Source organism: Engraulis encrasicolus, chromosome 3 (genome assembly GCF_034702125.1).
Source record: "Engraulis encrasicolus isolate BLACKSEA-1 chromosome 3, IST_EnEncr_1.0, whole genome shotgun sequence".
In the NCBI taxonomy this organism is placed as follows: domain Eukaryota; kingdom Metazoa; phylum Chordata; class Actinopteri; order Clupeiformes; family Engraulidae; genus Engraulis; species Engraulis encrasicolus.
Window position 1 is genome coordinate 36,656,675 of NC_085859.1, and position 17,500 is coordinate 36,674,174.

Genomic DNA, 17,500 nt, shown 5'->3' on the forward strand with positions numbered 1-17,500 from the left:
TAACCAGGAAATAGAAAAACAGAAATTTGCCTAGGACAGTGCTTCCTCAATCACCATTTTTCTGGGTTTTTATCTGACCCATATGTGCCACATTCTTTTTTGTTGTTATTAGTGCATGCGTGTGTGTGTGCGTGCTTGCATACATGTGTCCTTTTTCAGTAACAAAGTAAAAACACAGACGTGCACACACGCACACACACACACACACACACACACACACACACACACACACACACACACACACACACACACACACACACGCGCACACACAGTTCCTATTGTTGTACTTCAAAGTGGGTGTGTGCAGTGCTGGAATAATTAATGACACCAAGTAGTGGGGTGAAGTGAAGGGCCGGGCCCAGCTCCAGATGGCCACTAGTACTACAACAGCAGCAGCCGTCCCACTCATCCGCAGCATAGAAAGAAGACATCGCGCCACGTCTGGGGAAAAAGAGAGAAAAAACCTGACTGCATACAGTAGAAGGCCACATGAAGTTCACTCCCTGGGCCCACTCACGATAGGCACTGCAGATGGCAGCGCATGCATAAGCAAGTATGTGGACGGAGTTGTAGCCCTCCCATTGCTCTGACCTTCAAAGGCCACAGACTTGCACACTTTCAAGGAGCTGCATGATGATTAGGCCTACTGTATGCGTAGCCTATGCAATGCAAACATTTGGGGAAGTCCTATAATTATCATAATCACACTTGTCTTGTAGGCTACAGCTGTTAATATGCTTTGGAAACACTGGAAATGATTGCTATATTAAGTTTAGCAAAATAATTTTAATTTAAAAAAAATATATGGCACTTGAATGATATACTGCTACTGTATATATACTAAAACAGTATTACATAAGAGGACAAATTATATTTATTTTTTAGATGTGATGTGTGTCGTTAGATGTGAAACGTGTTGTTTTCCCTAGCCGAGTAAGAGGCCAATAGCTTGAGTTAGAGTACAGTGAAGCCTGCCAGCAGTCCTCTTGGCATTGTTACTTGTTACTCCTGTTCAGTGTGGGCCAGCTGCCAAGTCTGGTGACTATGTGGCCCTGAGTGTGTCACTGGTTAATATAATAATAATAATAATAATAATAATAATAATAATAATAATAATAATAATAATAATAATAATAATAATGATGATGACGGATAAAATGAATGTAAAGATAAACACGCTAAAATAACCACACTTACCTTTTTTATCTCCAAAATATGTCAAACACTGAAATAGTAGTGCATGTCAAGTTTATGAGTGTATATTTCACGTGTATTTCATAAAATAAAAATTATATAATACTATATAATTGGCTATATAATAGAATAAATAAATAATTTCAATCAAGTAGCCTACCTACTTTCCTCATCCATCAGTCCCATAACACACAAGAAACTGCGCCCTCCCTGCGCATAATGATTGTGCGCAAGAAGTTTGCAGCCACGACATACGTGAATGTTTTACGGCAGGCGTCTACAACACGTACCTCTGTTTCGGCACGTCCATCTGGCCGTCTGTAATGTTGCATTCAGTAGCCTTTTGGGCTTAATGGCAGTAGCATATTCTGACATTCTAGCTTTACAACAAATGGCAGTCGTTTTTTGGTTGCGGATAATTGCGAGCGTTTTTGTCATTTTATCAGCGCCGACTCAAGCCGGTCGGCTATACACAGAAAATGATCCGGTGACAATACTTACCAGCGACACACTGAAGCAGACTGTTCGCAACTCTACGACAGCCTGGCTAGTCCAGTTTTATTCATCGTGGTGTGGACACTGCATCCAATATTCACCGACTTGGAAAGCCCTTGCCGGGGATGTCAAAGGTAGGCTATTCTCTTTTCTTGCAGGACCACAATAATAGCCTGTCAGGGCTTTGAATGCATCCATGGTTGTGAAAATGCCTGATGAGTAGGCTATGGATGGGCAGCAGCCAGCCACCATGCATTAAGTTAACACCATTTGACATGACCTGTCCGACTAACCTAGCTGTTGAAGCTGAATTCAATCAGTGGTATAATGCAGAGTTTGTGGTGTGAAATGTAGTTCTAGCACCTGTTGTAAATGTGTATTTTACATTAGCTTGCTATTCAGCATCTGGCCTCATGCAGCTGTTGTTGTTGCCTTGAAACCTTGAAAGCAAAGCCACACAGTTCACACAACTCATTAGAGAATGTGTATTTGCTGTATTTTTTCTATTTGTGGTCAGTAGAAGGAAGTGAAGGGTTGTAGCGATGACAACAACTAATAGGAAGTAAATAGTTGGCTGCTAATTCTGCCACATCTACAGTAATAATAATAAATAAATAAATACATAAAAACAGTGACGCTGATGTGAAATGCTATATCGGGAATTTCTTTCCACGCTCTGCCAGAAGTCACACCCGCAGGTGCTTAGTTAGATAAGGTAGCCTATCTGACCACCTGTTTACAGAGCTGCTTGGTTTTTAATTCTTCACAACTGTAACTTAACCATTAGCTTAGCAAACATGGCCTTAATTTCTTTCACCAACATAAAGAATTGCACCCCCCGTTGAGCCTAGGCTCAGTCCGTGGAAGCATGCCCTGAGGCGACGGAGTTTTGTTAGTGCTGGTCAATAAACACACCCGTCCGTGTCCCCTTTTCTTCCGACTGCTTTATCTAGCCAGCATCAGTACTTGCATGGATCCAGCCATTGTGTCTGGAAAACAGCCCTCACTCATACTTTCCACCCGGCAGTTGATGACAGATGCATGGCCCTGACTCCCTGTCACTGGATGTCCCTGTCTGGTGCGTGTGGTGTGCTCAAGTTCTCTGTGTGCGCGCGCGTGGTTCTAGTCTTTCAGCACCATCAGGTGTTTGTGCAGCATCAGGTGTGGTGAGTGGTCAGCCTCGGTTTTTGTGTTGAAACACACAGCCTAATAGTGAGCGGTTTTAATTCGACGAACTGGGAGGTACCTTTGATATGAGTGAAACGGCCGAGTCAAGAGTTTATTTGCGTAGGCCTTCCATGCATGCAAAGTGATAACAGGTCAGGAAGACAGGTGGCAGTGTGATGAGAGAGCAGGACAGTTGGTGCTATTGTTAGGTAAGTACTGCTCAATAGATGGGTGATGAGATAGCCCACTGTCTGTCATGCTGGTCAGAGTGAAGATGTGTTTTTGTGTGAGATCTAGGCTATGGCACGGCCCCAAGCCAGCATCAGTCGGTCCTCCTCCCTCCTGGCATCCAGGTCCTTCGGAAGTTGTAGTGGTGGGCTGTAGCAATGAATCAACCCCCCTTTCCCATTTTGGAACCGTTTGCTGGGAAGGGGTTCAACTCAGTCCATGGTTTGGTTGAAGGCCAAGTCTGTTGATGGATCAGTTCAGGCTCTGTTCCAGAAGTGACCCATAGTCCATACACGTTTAAGTCCAGCTCCCAGGCTGGCGTTCAGATGCGTGGGGTTGCTGCATGCCAAGTAGGCCTTGGCAGTTGCTGTAAAGTGGCAGCAGTCTCTGTTCCCATTGCCCTAATGGCTTAAAGCGTAGTCTACTGGCCCTACTGTGGCGCATATGGTAGGGCACTTGTTTGCTAAGCGGCCGACCCGGTTTTGATTCCCGGTCCGGGTCCTTTGCTGACCCTTCCCTGTCTCTCTCTCTCCCAACTCGCTTACTGTCACCATCTGCACTGTACTATGAATAAAGTAAAAAAAGACAGTCTACTGACTGTTCAGGTACTGGTTATAAGCTTCATCTAAGCCAAACCATGGACTCCAGCACTGTAGAAAAATTGAAGCCTAGGTACTTTAAGACCACTGGTACATAAGTGTGGTCGTCACACTTTTGTTCTTTTCTGTACATTTCATTTTGTTCAGATGGCCTGACTTCAGCTCCTTTGACATGTTTTTTTCCTCATATATCTTGCCTAATCAAACTGTAGAAGTTTGTGAGTGATTGTATTGATTGTGTGGTAGATTTGATTTGTAGTCAACAGTAGATAGTCTTTGTATGCATGGCGACTCAACATCAATGATGGGGTAAAGACCGATCCATACAATCATTTGAATATTGATTATCTGAACTCCCACCCGGGTCTCAGGGAAGAAATCGTTTCTCAGTACAGTACCAACAAGGCCAGGTCATCTGTAGAACGATTGCTTTTGTACAATGTGCCACTTCTCACTGTGCATTTTGCCCAGGAGTCTACAGTAGTCATGCAAAGTGTCCAGCACCGCACATGCGTGAATCATTTGGCTACCATATTGGACTGAGGACAGAATTGGCTCTGATGTCAACATGTAGTTTGAAGCAAACAAGTTTTGCATCTCACACCTTTTATGTTATCTTGAACGTGGGGAGAAGTGTGTAGCCTGTGTATGAGAAGTGTATGTATGTGTGTTTGTGTGTGTGTGTGTGTGTGTGTGTGTGTGTGTGTGTGTGTGTGTGTGTGTGTGTGTGTGTTGTGGGGGGGAGGGAGGTGACCTGGTGTGACTTGGTGACTGACCAGTCTTTTTCCGGGCTGTTCTATTTTACTGAACACACTTATCCAGCATGCTGGTGGCACATTTGGTGAAGGGGCAGGGCAACACAGGACAAGGCTGGGCTGGGCAAGGCTATGTGAGAGGCATGTGTGAAAGCAGGCAAGGCTGGCGTGGCATGGCCTGGTGTGGCGTGGCGTGAGTTGCCTCATGTGACCTGCCCTGAGCTACACTGCACTCACTGGTCCAGCATTGTGTGAAAGGGCCTCTCAAGCACTTAACATCACATGTGCAAACTGCTGTGTCTCCTGGCTGTTGTTGCTGTGTATGTTGTGTGTGTGTGTGTGTGTGTATAAAGGGTTGTGCTTGTTCTTCGTAATGTATGATGGTTCCATTGTGTGTGTTTTTGTATTAATAGTGTGTCCGTATCCCAATGCCCAGTGTTCTAGCCTTGCTACTAGGACGTGAAACGCCCAGTGATTGGATACTCTGCGGAGTTCACCAGAGTGTATCCAATCACTGGGCGTTTCATGTCCTAGCAAGGCTAGAACACTAGGCATTGAGATAGGGCCCGTGTGTCACTCCAGGCACTCCAGGATCATATTATTAGCCTAGCGAGCGCACATCACTAAAAGCATGGTACGCCTGTAGCCCCTGAGCGGATGCTGTTTTTCGTCAGTTGAGCGTTGCGCTAGTCATTTGAAAGCCTTGACTACTATCTGTGTAATGTCACAGTACAGAGTCTGTAGTACGGCATTTATTGCACGGTAATAGAAGATTTATACTCATGTCCTCAGAGTTTTTAAGGTCAGTCAGTAGTCAAGTTTATATTTTTTGTCATGCCTGCCAACTGATAAAGGGGGTTACTAACATCCCATGTCAATCTACTTTATCTGACGTACATAACCCAAGATGAGCCAGATACTTAACAGTTGATTGGCTGTGAAATGTGTTGTTACAAATATATTACTACTGTACACTGCACTGACTGAGAGTGTGTTATTTATTATGAGCTTCATCATGTCCATTTGCTTTTTATTGTAAGTGCAGCACAGACTTAGGTCAGGTCTTACGTTTTGGAACATAAGTACAAGGATTACAATGATTACCTGGAAAGTAAGCTGTTGCTTAAAATTGCTATACAAGTGGAAATGCACCAAGTTAGAGCTGATATGACATCAACCAATGGGCTCGTTTGAGACACCATATTTTACCACAATACCAACAAACTATTTTAATGCAGTAGTGTATTGTTTTGTTTGTTTTCTGATTTTGATGAGAAAGCAGATCATATTTACTTTTTGTTTCCAAAACATTGTCCAAAAATATCTGCGTGAATAGCATTTTTTGTATGATGGGTGTGTTGGTATGTTGGAGTGCACGTGCGTGTGTGTGCGTGTGCGTGCGTGCATGCGCGCCTCATCCACGTTTGTGAGACTTTGTGTTTTGCAGAGCGTTGTCCCTTCACCTTTGTTGGCGCAAGCTGTCATCCGCCTACCAGCTGTTCTCCACACAATGGGGGGTCAGGGTCCCCATTGTCCAACCCTGACCCAGTCGTGCATTCCCCCACACGCACACACTCACTCGCCCTCCCTCCCTCCCTCTCACGTGCACACTCACACACACACACACACACACACACACACACACACACACACACACACACACACACACACACACACACACACACACACACACACACACACACACACACACACACGCACACTCTTGCAGGCCTTTAGGAGTAGAGCAGCTGGAGGATACGAGGTGGGTGTGGGGACTGTAAAGCGGGTGCCCCTAGTAACACACACACACACACACACACACACACACACACACACACACACACACACACACACACACACACACACACACACACACACTTCTGAGACACAGTTTGCAGAAACAGATGCCCCTCATCAAGCGTCTAGTCGAGGTACCCCCTTTACACACACACACACACACACACACACACACACACACACACACACACACACACACACACACACACACACACACACACACACACACACACACACACACACACACAAAGTTTAGCATAGAATTCCCTTGGGGACACACCGACCCTCACACCCACACACATCCGTTGCTGAAACCCTCCACTTGACCCCACCCTCCTCCAGTTGATACACACACACACACACACACACACACACACACACACACACACACACACACACACACACACACACACACACACACACGTACACACACACACACACTGGCACAGATGCTTGCCTGCCTCCCACCCCCAAATCCATTCTTTAGGGGTCCCTTGAGATAGTGGTGGATGAAACAAATGCTTCCAGTCCCGTCCCCAAAAAACCCCCACATGCCAGCACATCATCGAGACATCTAAACCGCACTGCACTGCACTGCACTCTACTTTTACTCCACCCCCATAAGTGATGCTTGTGGTGAGAATCAGGCCTTCTGTTTGCTGTACTGCACAGCCTGTGCCTTCTCTACTTTTGTTATTCGGTTGTTATGTGTGAAAACTCATGCAACACCTCAGAGAGAACAGACTCTCATGAACAACTATGACAGGGAGAGTGCGTGTGCGTGCACTAGTGACAAAGTTAGTGTGGAGAAATGACAGTCTGCGTGCATGCTTGCATGTGTGTGTAGTGTGTGTGCTTGCACGTCTATGTTGGAGCTACAGTCGGTGATCCTTTAGCCTCAGTCACACGGGCGACAAAGGCGATTGAGCCAAAGCAACAAGTGGCTGTTTCTGTGGAGTGAGAGTTCAGTTGGCCGGCTCCAGTGACTCGACAAGTTGATTGTTCATGGCCAGTGTGATTGTGAGCTGGCCATTGGTCGGGACTTTTCCATTGCCAGCTCAATGAGAAGTTTCTATTCTGGACTGACGTGAAACCAGTGGGAAGGTTCAGAGACAAACAAGTGGCTGTTGACTGTGAAATAAAAAATGTTAATGTGATATCAATGCCAGCTGCATACAAATTGTGGAGTCAATGGGAAAGAAATGTTGATGCGTTACCGATGTGCGATGATAAAATAAAGTCCATTACTGTCATCTTTTTTTGTCTTACCTTGGCTCCTTTGGCTAAATGAGCAGTTTCTATTGTAGACAATGCAAAATCAACAGGAGTGGAAAACATGAAATTGTCAGAAACAAACAAGTGGGTCTTGACCATAATGTCTAAGCAGCGATTACTCCAGATATGTTGTTGTTGCAGACCTCTGATGCTGATGTCAGTTTGGCCAGGACAGAACATTGCACAGTGTTAAGGGCCGTACACACACGTCGCTGCTAGTTACTCGCTCAGCGGATGAAGTCAATAGAATGTCTACGTGTTCCACCGAGTCTCGCTGGCGAGTAGGCGAGGAGAGTACAAGCGATGCGATGTGGGCGGGTTCCGAGATAAACTTATTTTATCTTCGAGCGACGCGAGTTAAGCGAGTAACCAATTGGAATGCAGAATACAGATTATTGACAGGTGACGTTACCCCTGTGGTGTTCTGACCAAAGAGACTTGAGACAAGAGGGCTTACTCACGTCATAACAGCGTAGTAGGAAATGATGGCGAGGGGAGTACGGAAATGTTATTCACTGTGGAACAGGTCATAGGACAGCGTGAATGTCTGTCAGCTGTCCTTAATTACCCCCAGCAATTACTGCTGACCAACAGCTGCCGTTACTTGGCCACAAATTACGGAGTACGAAAATGGCATCCATCGTGGATGGATGACCAATGACCATGCGCAAGGGAGTTAATTTTCCATCCACTCGTGTCCTCAGGCAACGCCCCCGTACTACACCGTGGCCAATGCATTCCCCACCAAGAGATTGTTCTTTCTCTTGAGTTTCTTTGGTTCTGACCACCCAACTTCTGCACGCCATCACACTTTGGTTAAAAGTGTTGAGGAAAATACATACAGTGTACACCATCAAAGGCTCATATGGTTGTGCACAGCACACGATCAACGTTAAACAGCGTAGGCCTACATTTTGTTTCGTACGGACGTTATTGGCGCGGACAGCGGGAACCATGACAACCAGTAAACAAAATCACCCAGAGCGAGTGGCAAGTAGGCGAGTGAGCAAGTAGCGAGTAAATAGCAGCGACGTGTGTGTACGGCCCTTTAGTTCCATGCTGATGGAGTTCAGCGATGACCAAGTTGCCAGCTAGCAGTTTGTGTATAAGAGATACTGTACTGTATGTTGATGCCTTGAAAGACCTTTCGATTAAGCTGATTTCAAATTGTCAGTGTCTTGAGAGGAACAGGGTGAAAATCCATAGGCCTATTGGATGATGGAAAAAATCAGTGTATGATTTCCGCTCCTTTACCTCACAATCCGCTAACGGGAAGGACTTACTGGTAGATCAAGTAATGAAAGGAAGATTGTTGGAGCACCTAAAATCTGGATGTTGTGAATTTTATTTATAATGCGGCAAGACTAGCATTTCGAAGTCATCTTCATCAGAGTCTCCAAACTTTTAGGAAGATGACAGGTAAAATCATTTATCTTTCACCTTTATTAACCCATTTTAGCCTAAGCCCTTTTTGGGAAAAGGTGCCCTCTCCCTATTAAAACCTCATATTATAACCTCCGAATGCATAAAACATGAAATAAGTTTTTACTAGAATGTGTTCCTTTAACTTAGCTCTAACATGTCCATATTTTAATAAAACAGCTCAAATCTTAAGAACCAAATGCAGTGTATATGTCGCCTCCAGGACACAATGGGTTAAAGAAAATTAAAGACCCGTGCCTATTGGGTACTATAAGGAAATATATCACCCAGCCCTACATCAGGCAGGGTCAGGCAGAAGAAGCATTCTAGGGCTAAATGTCCCCCAATCCACTGTCTTTCCTGGGCTCCCCTGTCCTCACCAGACAGCCTGCCCTGGAGAAGCTTTTAAAGCCCTCTGCTCTGCCCCAGCAGCGGCAGTATCGGTAGCAGCAGTAGCATCAGACGTCTAACCCAATGATTGGTCTAACCAATTTAACAGAGGCACTTAGTATTCTGCTGTCTTGCAGCGTCTGCCTGTGATCAGACACTAATGGTCCTGGTAATGTATTTTGTGCTGGGGCTTTAATGTTCAGACGAGACTCGGGCGGGCTGCAGTGAGTCTTTATAAAGCCTCTTCCCAAAATGGGCAAAATAACCCCCCCACTACGAAGCCTGTTTGCGAGGCCTTTTCTTCAGAAGAAGGCCTGCATAGTGTTTCTTCTAGATATATCCAGGAGGATGTGACATTGGTTAACCTCAAACCTCTTGCTATTTCCCTTTGTCATGTCAACATGTTTCTTTTTTGTCAGGCTAACTGAAAGTTTGTGGCCATCCCTTTTGCCTGTACTATAATTCTGGCTTTGGTTGTGTAATCCTCAGAGCCAATGGAACTCTGGGTAGCTAGCCACACAGTTAAAAAAATGGGCTGGTAATATTGCAGAGTAAACCTGTATAAATCCAAATATATTATTTAAAACCCTGTAGAGAGTCAGATTGCAGTGGGGTCAGAAGTCAGAGTAAAATGTTTTTTTTATTCTCAGAGCCCATGGAATTCTGGATAGGCTGGTAGGGCTGGGCTGGCCACCTGATCTGGTGTAGCAGTAGCAGAACCCGCTGTGTGTGGGTCAGGGTCAACTCGACTGCTCGAGTACAGCCCGTGTGGTTGGGAAACGCAATCATGAACTGATTTAATCTCAAGTGTGCACAGTGCTGAAAGGGAAACACCAACACACATTAAAGGTCACCAAGTTAAAACAACTTTTAGTTGTCTTGTCACTGTGTTACCACACACTCTGGCTTTGTCGAGAAGTTGAAGCAGCTAAATTATAAGTGAATGGAGTTCTTGTTTTGGTTCCTTATTGGTAACCAGGAGCAGAATATCTCTGTATCACTAGATATGTAGTAGCTGTGGAGTACACTCCTCATTAGGACTAATGGTTTGTCAAGTAGCCTACATACTCCTGGACCACCATCAATGATGTGTTCTTTTAATTACGGAGGATCTGTCTACGTGCGATTGTGCTGATGTGAAAGACGTGCATAGTGTACCGGTAATTTGTTTACCCTCCCTCTGTTGTTTACCGTCTATTGTTTACTGCAGGTTGCGTTGACCTCCTCCTCCCTTTCTATTGTTTTTTTTACCACAACACCATTGTAAGGCAAGAACGCAAACTCTCTCTTCCTTCAAGTTGGGTATCATAGCAACAGCACGAGCAAGCAGTTTCCCCTTTTGGATAACAATGCGCGCCACGTCTCGGTGATGAATAAAAGGGTGCTTAGGCACTGCCTAATGAGGTCTCTGTATGCTCTTGTCCGCTTCACATCCATTCAAATGCTCTCTACTTGTGTGAATTAAACTAAGACTTCTTTCTCTCTTCTTTCTCTCTCTCTCTCTCTCTCTCTCTCTTGCTCTCGCTCTCGCTCTCTCTCTCTCCCTCTCTCTCTCTCTCTCTCTCTCGCTCTCGCTCTCTCTCTCTCCCTCTCTCCCCTCTCTCTCTCTCTCTCTCTCTGTAGACTGGGAGCAGGCCATCCGCATCGGAGTGCTCGACTGTGCTCATGAGAGGAACTTTGACGTCTGCAAAGAGTTTGAGATCCACTTTTACCCAACCTTTAGGGTATATTATTATTATTATTATTATTATTTTCAAATTGATAATGAGTAAGTTTGGTGGCTGTGGGTGTTTTTAAGTATGCCTATGTTTGGCTAATGGTACTGTCATTATTTTTGTCTTTGTCTTATCAGTATTTCAAAGCACATGGCAGCAACACTGATGTTGGCAAAACATACCGAGGTAAGAGACTCACACCTGCCAAAGCGCACACGGTGCTGGGAATGTTTTGATGGAGTGTGCAGCTGTGCATCTGTGTGAGTGTGTCAGTCTATGTTTGAGTCGTGTGTGTGTGTGTCTGTGTGTGTGTGTGTCTGTGTGTGTGTGCGCGCGCGCCTGTTTCTCTGTCTCACGTGTGTCCTGTGTTCTGCCACATGCAGGTGCAGACAGAGAGCTGCCGACGGTGAGGCAGCTGATGATCAACTTCCTGCAGAACCACACCAAGCAGGACTGGCCCACTCGCTGCCCCCCACTAGAACCCTCCAAGTGAGTTCTAGAGACCACTCGGGCTATGGGGTCGTTAACTTCACCCTGTGTGATGGTGTTTAAAATGCTATCAGAGCAATAGTCCCCGAAAGTGCTGAGGGGGGATCTAATATCTACAACATCATTTACTTACAGATACTGTAGTACATGCAATCTCTACTCCCATCTCTGCTACAGATAGGATGGACACGGCAATGAAAAGGCTCTTTCTTACTCATTACAGTATACTGCGCCGGTTCAGATGCTGTCAGTAGAATCTTTAACAGTGACCAGGCAACATTGTAATGGCTGAGCTGTCACTCGCAACGTAGCCTAATCTATGGTGTTGTGTTATTTGAGTGTTGTGAAAACACACACAAAAGGCTTTGTAAATTCATATCTGTAAAATGGGTAGAAGACAATCTCTTGCACTAGCTCCCAATCGTGAATCTGATGTGAATGTTGGCAACGGTGTCATAACATCTGGAAATCCGCAGGTGAAGTGAAGTGGATTTTCCACCTTGAGTTGAACTTTTTTCTACTCAGGCAGACAATATTGTGATTGTGGCCTTAGGGGTCAAACATACCAAAGCCGAACGGAACGGACTCGAGACGAACACGGTCTTTCTGCTTAGTTTCGGCCGGTGTTTTTCTCTGCCTTTCAGACTGACAGCGTCGCCGTGCGCGGCCAGTCCTGCTCAAAACCCCCCACAGCCAAAGCTAGCGTGCTACTTTGCCATTCATTTGAATGAGACACCGCCGGTCGCCGGCGTGAAAAATACGCTCAAGTTCTATTTTCCAAATGCAGCGTGGCGCGGGAGCCGGCTTTGGAAAATAGAACTCGAGCTGACGCCCGACTACTGGCGGTTGGTGTGTAAGGACAGATATGTTTCAATGTACTTTCACCGACGCCGGTAAAAATCGCAGCCCCTCCGCGACGCTTTACCGCCCTAGTGTGTAAGACCCCTTAGAGTGAAAGACAATATAGTACTATTGAAATTTTAGTAAAAAGCAGTGCTCCCACACTGTAAGTCAAAGATGTTACACTTAGGCCGGGGGCCAAATCTGGCTCGCAGAGTAATTTTATTAGGCCTGCGAGATCATATCAAATGTGTATTGCAGTTGGCCCGCATACACCATTAATGTATAGGGTAACAAGGCTTGAACATGAAATTTGGTGTGTGACAGGAATATGAGTGGACCCAGGCCAATGAAACAGCTCACACTCATATGCAACACAAAATGTGCAGGCATATTTGATGGGGAAGAGTGTGTGTGAAGTTTAACCATGAGCAAAATCCTATTCCATTTTTTAAATAAATATTGAGTTCGGACCACAACTTTGTTCCAGATTTTGATTTTGGCCCTCAGTCACTTTGAGTTTAACACCTCTGCTGTAAGAGGTTAACCTCTTGTATAAACCATGATTTTCTAAGTGTATCGTGACGGCTGTTTCCGTGTGTGTGTGTGTGTGTGTGTGTGTGTGTGTGTGTGTGTGTGTGTGTGTGTGTGTGTGTGTGTGTGTGTGTGTGTGTGTCTGTGTCTGTGTCTGTGTCTGTGTCTGTGTCTGTGTGTGTCTGTGTGTGTGTCAGAACGGAGGATATCCTGGCCTTGATTGGACAGAAGTCGGAGCAGTACACGGCGGTCATCATAGAGGATGGCGACTCCTACGTGGGACGAGAGGTAAGGAGGAGTCGACCCTCTCGCAACTTTCTCACCAGTTCAGCTTGTCAGACGTGGCTCAGTTAGCTAAGGCCTGGGAGGGAACCAAGGTGGACCCGGGTTCAATTCTTACCCAAGGTTCAAAAATGACTTGAGGAAAAAGATCCTTGGTCCAGGGACTTCAGTTGCTTTGAAAAGTAAAAAGCAGACTTAATTATTTGCCTACATAATGAAGTTTTCTTTTGCTTTCTGAATCAACTGAAGTGCCTTCAGTCTTTTCTTAATATTGCACCCCCCAAGAGAACCAATTGATTTTGAGAGATACTAACAGTCATAGAGGTAGAAAATAACACTAGAGGAGACCCCGCCCCCCTTCTGACGGCAATCTGTGGCGGCCATTATCTGTAGGTAGGTCTGATAAATGGAAATGAATGAACAAGGAGGCTCACCTCTGTCAAAAAATGGCTTAATAATGAAAATGTCCATCAACACACTCTACAAGGACAATAGTTGAAGTGTGTTGCTAAAAATGTGCAGAATTAATATAATTCAGTTTTTAGATGTATTTTATCGACTCATATGATTTAAGTAGATATTTATCCTGACATTTCAAATCTGGTCTTTAATTAACGGGTTACTTCATATTCACACAGTTTTAGTCCATTTTTTAACAGAGGTGGGCGTGTTCTCCATTGACTTGAATTGACTGAAGGTGCCTACACTACCTACAGACAATGGGAGGCGCCATGTGCCACTTTCTAGTGCTGTCGTGAATTGCCATGTCCACTCAAGTGTTATTTTCTACCTCTATGCTAACAGCGCTCTACCTCCTCTTTCTGTCTTACCCTAGGTCATTTCCCGAGACCCCCCCCCCCCTCTCTCATTGCTTTCTTGTCCCTCTCTCAGACAGCCCTATCAACAAAGGCATAGAAAGCCCAAAATCAGCTCTTAATATCAGAAAGCACCCAGAGAGTGCAGTCCTCCACAAAGTTAGCACAGTTTTATCCGTCTTGCAATTGTGAAGAATCCCAGGATGCAGACGGTGGATCTGAACACCCACCAAACAATAATTGATTTGTTCCTCAGCACATCCCTCTCGTACTTTGTTGCTAACACACACACGGACATACTAGCCAATTAACAAAATTAACATAACCAACTTGCTGGAGTTAATTACAGTTGTCAGAGTAATTGTAATGGTTGTCAGTCACACTGTTAAGATTTTCATGGCAATATTACCTTTATGCTAATTCAGGGGTTCTCCATTTTTTTTCTAACTTGGGGCCCACTTGAAATGTTCACAAATGCTCAAGGCCCACCTCTGACCCAACATCTCTGACCCAATTCAAGATACAACTCAAGTAAATAGTCAACAGCCACACAAACACATATTATTTAGATTTTTATCAAATGATTTCAAGGCCCCAGCCCACAGTTTGAGAATCACTGCTCTAATTGAAGCATGACAGTGAGTTGGTCTATTATATTTGCCAAGGAGCAAAACCATGTGGCTCGCCGTATTGGAAATTGAAGCACAGAAGAGGCTTGAAGACATTTGTTATTTTTAGAGCATTAAAAAAAGCACAAAGTAGCCACAGACTTCCTTAGTAGTAGAACAAGGCACTTGACATTTAAATGGAGGCAAACAGGACTGTGAAGAAAAAAGAAACAATACCCTTTGAGTACTTTGCAGTAGTTCTAAGTCACTGCATGTCTGGTCATGTTGACATTACCCTAATAAGAAAGAGATGTTCATTTTCAGTTACTGTGCTACCAAACAGGTTTGGACATTAGAAGCATATTAAGAAATTCTGTGGAAGTTGTAATATAGAACTATGTAGTTCCAATTACCTACTTTTAAATTATTATTAAAAACTTTAACTTGTGGAAACGTGATCTTCCTCAGTAGGAATAGTAGAACAACAAATACGAGGGATGCTTGAGAGTAAATCCTGTATCTCAGGAAGAGATGCTGAGAGGAAGCAGTTACCATATATCTACACTAGGAGTGTGTATATCTATGTAGGTTCGCCATCTGAAAGCACTGTGTTTGTCTGACGTTCAGTTGAACCATGCTGGCGTACTGTAGTGTGGATATAGAGAAGGCCACTGTCAGACACTCTGTCTGCCTCCACAGAGGTCTCAGCGGTTGATAAGCTTTACCAGATGCTCTGTGTGTGTGGTGTGTATGGTGCGTGTGCGTGTGTGTGCGTGTGCGTGTGCATGCTGAGTTGACATTATTAAAGGGTCTCTCCCTCTCCATCTCTCTCTCCATCTCTCTCTCTCTCTTTCTCTCTCTCTCTCTCTCTCTCTCTCTCTCTCTCTCTCTCTCTCTCTCTCTCTCTCTCTCTCTCTCTCTCTGTCTTTCTGTCTTTTTATTGTCAAACTGAGGAAACCTTGACAGATAAGCACACATAGTTAGCGGATGTGAAACTCAACGGCTGTTCCCAAAACTCTTACTGTTACTGGGAGTCATAGGGAGGAATACTGTATGGTGTGCCATCAGTTATCAAAAAATAGCCATGTCTCTGTTTTTGGAAGGCAGATTTAATACTGTACTGTCACTCAAGTGAAGAATAACATCTACTGACTGCAGCGTGGTCAATGAAGAGTAAAATGACGTTGATCTTTGTATACTTTGAAATTCGAAATTGGGCATTTGCACACACAAAAAGTAAAACTGGGAAATTCATGTTTTCATATAGCATATTAAGAAAAAAAGAGGTATCGTTTCAAATTTCATTTTCTTTAACATTCATATAGCATATTACCTGTAACAGGAAAGGGACCTTTGGAAGAGGTCAGATATTAGCTTTTTTGAGTAGTTTCAATGTAGCACACCTAGATGTGGAACATGTTAATAAATAAGCAAGTCCACAGTCACCAAGAAGAAGCTGTTTCTGTAGAAGACAATATCCTGTGTTTAGGCGTCAGTTAGAGGTGCTCCGATTGCTCGGCAGCCGATCATGCTCGGCCGATAATGGCCAAAAATAGCCTGATCGGTGATCGGAAAAACATGCCGATCAAAAAACCGATCCAGAGATATTAAATTCCTCACGCAACCATTTCGCCTTTACACCTGGCGCTGCCTGCATGTAGCCTAGGTGCTGGCTCTGCACAGCTGCTGCACCAAAATAAGGCATCTTTACTTGTCTTTAACTTTTTGGAATTCCCTCCTTCATTTTCACCATTTATAATCATATCTGCATCAACAATGATCTGATTTTCCGATCCATGCGCAGTTTACATGACGCTTGTAATTTGTGAATGACGTGTCAGTCTCGCCATGTTCACTATTTTGAGTTACAGCCTGTCAGCACGCAACAACTAAACGTTTCCAAAACAATCATCAACTGTATTGTTTTTAAAGTTGTAGCCTAATGGACAGCCAGGTCATTAGTTTTGTAGTCCCTGCAACACCAAACAGCAACTAGGGAGAATGGACGGTGAAACTCAATGAGTCTGTGCAGGGAATTCTACATTCTATGACAGTGTTACAGAGAAAGAGCTTTCCTCGCAGACACGCTGTGTTGTGCGTGTTCCCTGTTCTTTCAAGTGAAGTTTTTTTTTTCTTGTTTTGTGTATGTAGAATCTCAAGTGTTTCAGTCACAATGTAATTTGCGATAGACTACTTCTCGCCCGTTAGCCATTTTACGTTATAACCTGTGTAGTTGCCTCGGTCAGCACGCGACAAGTTCACGTTGTCCGCACAAGCATGCCAACGTTATTGTTTTCAAAGTTGTTGACAGTCAGTCGATTAGTTTGATAGTCGCTGAAACGCCAAACGGCGACAGAAGTGAGAGGGAGAGGGCAGAACGGTCGCGGAGCACTGCAGCTGTGGACAGTGAGTGACAGAGAGGGGAGGGGCTCTCCTCACGAGGCTGCTCATTTAAAGCGACAGGGTTTTTTTCTCGTATGCAGAAGACGAGAGACTGAGATCCAGGTGTCTGAGCTTCAATTCAATCTCAAATAGTTAAGTAATTATATGCAATAACTTATAAATTGATGTAATGTTTCAGTTTCAATTCAATCTTAAATAGTTTAGTAATTATATGCAATAACTTATAAATTGATTAATACTGTAGACTTACTTGTAGGCTATATTACCAACACTAGTCTGAAAGAGCTGAAAGATAATAATAATAATAATAATAATAATAATAATAGCCTAATAATAATAATAATAATAATAATAATAATAATAACAATAATAATAATAATCATAATAGTAATAGCCTAATAATAGGCCTACATTGTGAAAGCGACATGTGCAAATTAAGATTGATTGGTTTATGGGCAGAAATATTCAATAAGGATAATTAATAGGCTATTA

General features: G+C 44.1%; 1 protein-coding gene across 1 annotated transcript in view; it reads left to right on the top strand.

Moving 5' to 3' along the window:
• The first annotated feature begins 1,501 nt into the window (after positions 1 to 1,501).
• qsox2 (quiescin Q6 sulfhydryl oxidase 2) overlaps positions 1,502 to 17,500 on the top strand; it is a 34,161-nt gene continuing 18,162 nt past the window's right edge. The window contains exons 1-5 of the mRNA XM_063195315.1: positions 1,502 to 1,823; positions 10,946 to 11,046; positions 11,175 to 11,223; positions 11,421 to 11,526; positions 13,098 to 13,188. Coding sequence (XP_063051385.1) covers positions 1,547 to 1,823; positions 10,946 to 11,046; positions 11,175 to 11,223; positions 11,421 to 11,526; positions 13,098 to 13,188 — 624 coding nt within the window. The 5' untranslated portion in view covers positions 1,502 to 1,546. The remainder of the gene's footprint in view (positions 1,824 to 10,945; positions 11,047 to 11,174; positions 11,224 to 11,420; positions 11,527 to 13,097; positions 13,189 to 17,500) is intronic.